Below are 6,275 nucleotides of genomic sequence, written 5' to 3' on the forward strand. Positions count from 1 at the left end.
ATGTAGCATATGATTTTCACATGTCAAACTGATTTTGGGTGGCAATTGGCTGCCTGATGGCAAATTCATCCAGACTAATGAGGCAAATACTGTTGGAACCACATGGCAAATCTTGTGGTCCAAGGCGGCAACTATTTTTTTCCCCATTCGGATACATGCCCAGTGTTTCTCCCAGAGCAATCCACTTGAATTTCACTAGTTGGCAACTACTGTGTTGGAACCACATTGAAGATTAGGTGATGCAAAACGGCAACTAATTTTCCCATCTCTCCCATATCTACCAACACACCCAACTGCCATACATCCCAGCAGATCTGGGAGAATTCTGGATGAATTCGGGTGACAATTCTGGCTTTTAGAGACAGCAGTCACCCCTTCGATCTCAATTCGTGCGTTAGGCATGGCAATTCGCCAGATCCCAAATTTTCAAACCTACTGAGATGCGGGATGAGAGTGTAGGGACGACAGAGTGAGGGCGACAACTGCGGGACGTACATAGAAAAAACGGGTTCGTTGACGTGTTCTTGGTCTACGATTTTGGCGTAGCCGACCTTGTTGCCATGGCGATTTGGGTGCAGATCAGCGGAGGTGAACGAGACGAGCAGGGGCAGAGGTAGACGAAGGAGTTGGAGGAGGGGTTAGGGGAGTTTTGCGGGCAGGCGTTTTTGGGACAGTTGACAACGTGCGGGCTTTGGCATTTGCTGCCGCACGGTGATGTGCGGGCCACATATGTGGCTGCCCGATCGTTCGGGCGCTGGCAGCTGCGCCCGCACGGGGTGTGCGGGCTGTCAAGCGTCGTTGCCGAACGAATCGTGCGGCGCTAAACCTTACAGCCCACACGTGTGGCAGTTATCGGCGTCCTTATATTATGGGACGTAGGGAGTATAAACTAGGATACTAGACTCTGTTACGTATTGTTCAAACCGTGGCTGCGGTAGAAAAGAGGCGAGGACGGGGACGGAAGTCGGAAGGGGAGGCGATTGGTGAAGGAAAGGAGTGGCGAGTTTGGATCAAGCGCGAGCAGTTGCAGTTCGGGACGAGGTACAGCTCCATTGCCGATACGGAGGACCTTTTTTAATTACGTCCGAGTTGTAGCTGGATTGAGTAGTAGCACACCGATTCGTAGTCTGAGTTGCTCTGTACGCCCCCCGGTACAGCACCCCAATATATAAGACAGATCGATACCTCCTACGGCTTTGGCGATCAATCGCGGCGATTCCCTTTTATTTCTAGGTTTCTTTAGACAGGCGTTTCATTTTCAGTGGAAATCGAGGTTTTTTGTTGTTGAGGGAAGTGGAAATCGAGGTTATTACCCGTGAGCGTGTGTCGTGTGCAAACTTGGACTATTTAACGGGCCCCACTTCTATCCGGCCCAACCAAGCAGTGAGGAGATAGCCCGAGGGAACAAAACACCCCCATCGTCCGCCCCGATCTTAGAAACCCTGCCTGCTTTATTTTCCCCTTCCTTCCCCTAAAGAACAGAGCGGCGGCGGCGGCGGCGGCGAGTTAGACTGAGAGAAAAGGCCGGGGAAGTTGATACGGAGATGGGGCCCCGACCGCCAAGTTCGCCGGCTTACGCAGTGATGCGGAAAAGAGCAAGCAGCGGCTTAACGGCCTATCTGATTGCGAGGCAGGAGATACAGAGGAAGGTGGACGAGTTGGCCGAGAAGGAGCTTGGGCCCGATGGCAAGGAGAGGTTCCTTGCCACTCTACTCTCCCAAGACAAGATGAGGTCCATGGAGGAGATGATCGCCGATTCGGCGCGCAACATCTTCCAAGAATTTTTTCATATGTTACACCAATCGCCGATGGAAGAGGAAGAGGAAGAGGAAGAGGAAGAGGAAGAGGAGGATGAGCTGGAGCTGGAGGAGGAGGATGAGGAGGAAGATGAGGAGGTAGAGGAAGAAGAAGAAGAAGAGGAGGAGGAGGAAGAGGAGGACGACGAGGAATTACGCATGACTGTTCAGGTATCCTTCTTGTGCGACCAGATCAGCGACCTGGTACTAGAACTTCTGAAGATGGTTCCAGACGAAGAGCCGGAAAATCAAATGCTGTCCTTGGTCAAAAGGCTAAATAGATTGCAGTGGATCACAGACAGCATCAACAATTTCGTCTCAGAAATTGCGGTGAGGGTGTCGAGGGAACAAATGATAGAGAGAGCACGCAAAGAGAAAGAGGAACAGAAGAGATTCCTCCAACAGGGCCAGGAGGTGAGGAGCTCGGACAAGAAACAGGAGCAGGAGAGGACCTTGGAGGAGAGGGAAATCAACGGACAAGCGGTGGTCGCCGGAGGCAGATTAGTCACTATGGCAACGGACAGAGGCTTGGAGGCCAAAGATATCGAGGCTGAAGCGGTGATCAGCGAGGCTGGGGAGTATGAGGAGGAGGCTTTTGCTCGCTTCCGTAGGGACTGGGAGTGTCGCCAAGGTGCCAACAGCTTCGAAGACCTGAGTGAGTAAACATGCATGCTTTTCTTCTTCCTCCATAATTAATCTGTCCAGTGCTCAACGTCAAAATTGCTATGCCATTCATTGTTTAAAAGGGAAAAGTAGTTACATATCAAAGCCCTGTTAGTTACTAATGTTTGAGTTTGTGCGACTATTATAAGTTTCTTGCTCACCAGTGACAATTATTATATGCACTATGTATGTTGTATCTTTCAGCAGATCCTTCCAAATAACACTCTGCAATCAGTCTAGAGGATTAAACGCGTGCGTAAACCACCCTGAAACATTGATACTCGTTTTTTTTGTTTGCACAATGATTGCAAGCAAAGAGTAGTCGCATTGGATCTTCATTTTCTTACTTCCATATACTTAACTGGGTGTTGCTGCATGCAGCTTTGTTGAGTCCCATGCTCTTTACACACTGTACACCGGGATTCGAGCCAGTAGACGCTGTCCTCCCAAGGACTATGCAGATCTGTTCTATCAAAGTTACTGACTTGAAATACTTCAAATTGCCACTGAAAGTATATGGTGTGGTTGCCGCCCGAGATGCTGTGGATGGGCGTCGCAATCCCATCTTCCTTTGTCCAAGGGATGACTGCCAAGTCCTCAATGAAGCGGTATGTAAACTATTCTTCTTGCATTCATTTCTTGCGGGACGACCTTTGTTTATTAGTCAATGGCAAATTATGACGATCATATGCTTGCAGGATCCTTTTTTGCATTTGACCGGCCCAATTCGTGCAATTGTGTCTGAGGAACCCGTTGACATTGAAATCCAGTTAATAATAAAGGGCAAAACGGCGTCTGAAGACAGAGCATTGGTGAGGGATGCCTTTTTATGTGATGGTGATGTTGGCCATTCTCGTGACGGTTTCCGAACTAGCATCATTGAAAAAACCTTTTGCACACTAGAGTTATGTTCTCAGCAACTTAAACGTTCGGTTCAAGCCACTATCTTTGGTGTTCATGTTGTTGATGAGAAGTTAACGCCTTTTCAATATGGAGTCCGAGTTGTTTGCTACACATTTTCTGAGTGTGAGATTGAAGAAGTCAATGTGTCCAAGTCAAGGAAAATTGTATTGCTTGATTCAAAAGCTGGAAGAAAGTGTGCAGTTAAAGGTGGTTATCTGAATCTGTCAAGGCAAGTTCTATCCGTAGAATTCCGTGGAAAGCTAAAAGTTCTTATTCAAGCATACACACCGACTGGAGACATCGCTGCACAAGGACTTGTATTTGTCGTACCCAAAACATACAACACAAGTCAACATGTATGTGAGCTTGGCGGCTTCAAGGTGGAGTTTACCATTGCTTGGTCCCTCCTTGTTGAAGATGAAGAGCATATCTTGATGAATGGATGTGTGGATCCTTTTGCACCGTGTCCACCTATGAAACCCTCTTTTTTCAACTAGGGGCTATCTTCTTCAAATGGTGGTTTGTTGATTTAAGTTGACAATGGTCGGTCTGACTATATGTAAGCCAATATATAAAGTTATTTCCATGTTGTAAGACATATATATCTGTTAATTTTAGGATGGCAATACTACGCTACACGGCGGGAGGCTGTACATACGCATCAAATCAAGAGAAATCAAGGACCCTTGATTTGATGCTAATTGCTGCACCTAAATCTAGTAGCATGATATTTCGTTATGTGCCATAATGTCATTTTCTCCTTCTGTACTCGTGGATACCACCGTTTGATTCTGGTAGCCGTGTGATACGCAGGTCGTGCTAGAGGACACGGCTCCCCTGACGTACCGTTGGCACACCGGCATGTGGATCCGAGCCCACACGTTGGTGGCCCCACGTCACAGGAGCTGCTTCCCTCACTATAAGGGTTAGGCCTGATTTGTTGCGCCGTTGATGATGTTGGGTTTCTTTAAAAAAATTCTCTTTCAAATGGAGAACTCTTCTTTGCGGGCGAGCATTGAAGCGCCCGATCCACAAACCTCTCCCCTAGTTAATTCTATTATTAGTCTGTTCTTCCATAAGTCTTTGTTGCAATAAATTAAACACGTGGGGCCTAGCATTGCCTTCCATAAATCTCTTTGTCCCCTTGATTTCAGGGGGTGGGGGCAGGTGCATCCTTTAATCTTTCTCTCACATTTTAAAAAAAAAAAGGAAACTTGAGTCCCTGAGTTACGTAAGTTTTTGTCAGAAATCGTGTGCGAATTAGCATCCCCGTTTCAAATAAGGTGTGTCTGATTAAATTTGTAGAGAAATATATCAAATCCATAATACGAATGAGTATTTTGAAAACATACTTTTTTGTTTAATATTTTGGATTCAATATTTTTGCTCTGAACTTGGTCAAAGTTACAGAAATTTGACTTTCTAGAAAACTAATACCCCTTATATTTTGAAACTGACAAAATATTTAGTTTGGCGGGTGGGGAGATGATAGAGTGTGTTTTATTTATATTTATAGTGCATTGATTTGGTGAGCCTTTCGTGGTGTGTTCTGTGTTATCCGCTAACCACCTATTTGTAGGTTGCATATACTCCCTTCGTTCCTAAATATAAGCCCTTTTAGAGATTCAAATACTGATTACATACAAAGCAAAATGAGTTTATTTACACTCTAAAATATGCCTATAAACATCTGTATGTAGTCCCTACGGAAATCTTTAAAACGCTTATATTTAGAAACAGAGATAGTACTATATTGGTACTACAATATTACATGCCAAAGCTTCTTTTTTTTTCTAGATGGTAGGAGCGTGTGTCGGATTGGTATGTTTTTATAGGCCGGTTGCTGCTGGTTGATTTGAAAAATTGTTGGCTCGGTCAAAATCATAAACCAAATTAAAATTGAATACCTCAACTGACAGAAAGAGGTTCAGAATTAGGGAACATAGTGAATTAAAAGAATTGAATGAGAAAACTTAAGAAACTGTTGACCCGATCAAAATCGCATGACCCAATTTTAAATTGAATACCTCAATTAATTGTGAGACCTTAAAAATTAGGAAGCATAATGTATAGTATAAAAGAATTGAATAAGAGAGCTTTGAGAAATTATTGACCCGTTCAAAATCGGGTGACCCGATTCTAATTGGAGACCTCAATTGAGCTCTTTAAAACTAGGGAGCTTAGTGTTATAGATGATTCTATTTGTACATTTTTTTATTCAAAATCCTTTCTTTCTCGGTTCAAAAATACAAATTCCTTTCTTTATCGATTCACCAACCAAAGCCAGATTTGAATATACAAACTGATCTGAATTGGCCACTTAGCATTGAAATGAAAGAATGGGGAGCAAATCTAAGGTGGATGCCTAGAGTAGATAAAATAAAGAAGGCCATGATGAATACACATCGTAACAAGAATGGAGGGAAGGAACCTTATGGCGGGCTTTATAACTCTCTTTCTGATGGTTATAAATTTTGACTTGATCCCGCGCAGCCGTCCCTAGCGGCTTTGGGGGCCAACCCTAGACTTCCCGCCTACCCCACCCCTCCTCGTTTCCCTGCCGCCGGAGGAGCGGCCGGCCAATCCCGCGCCGGCTCCCAGGAAGGTGGCGGCGGGGCATCTCTCTGGCTTGGGCTCCCCTGGCGTTGCGGCGCCCCCTCCCCCTCAAGCTATAGGACATCGGGGCTACGTCGGGAGCGTGGCTGTTGTCCGTGCTCCGTCCCCCCACCCCCAGAGCTTCGGGGCTATGTCCTTGGTGGCGTTTATGAAGGAAATATGCCCTAGAGGCAATAATAAAGTTATTATTTATTTCCTTATTTCATGATAAATGTTTATTATTCATGCTAGAATTGTATTAACCGGAAACTTAGTACATGTGTGAATACATAGACAAAACATAGTGTCCCTAGTATG

The 6,275-nt window shown here is 45.3% G+C and overlaps 1 protein-coding gene across 1 annotated transcript; it reads left to right on the forward strand.

Annotated features, from left to right (window-relative positions):
* Positions 1 to 1,226: 1,226 nt before the first annotated feature.
* LOC123055133 (helicase SWR1) lies at positions 1,227 to 3,960 on the forward strand. The gene is made up of 3 exons (XM_044479072.1): positions 1,227 to 2,451; positions 2,841 to 3,067; positions 3,158 to 3,960. The coding sequence occupies exons 1-3, from the start codon at positions 1,545 to 1,547 to the stop codon at positions 3,857 to 3,859; spliced, it is 1,836 nt and encodes a 611-aa protein (XP_044335007.1). The 5' UTR covers positions 1,227 to 1,544; the 3' UTR covers positions 3,860 to 3,960.
* The last annotated feature ends 2,315 nt before the right edge of the window (positions 3,961 to 6,275 follow it).

This window comes from Triticum aestivum, chromosome 2D, assembly GCF_018294505.1.
Source record: "Triticum aestivum cultivar Chinese Spring chromosome 2D, IWGSC CS RefSeq v2.1, whole genome shotgun sequence".
NCBI lineage: Eukaryota > Viridiplantae > Streptophyta > Magnoliopsida > Poales > Poaceae > Triticum > Triticum aestivum.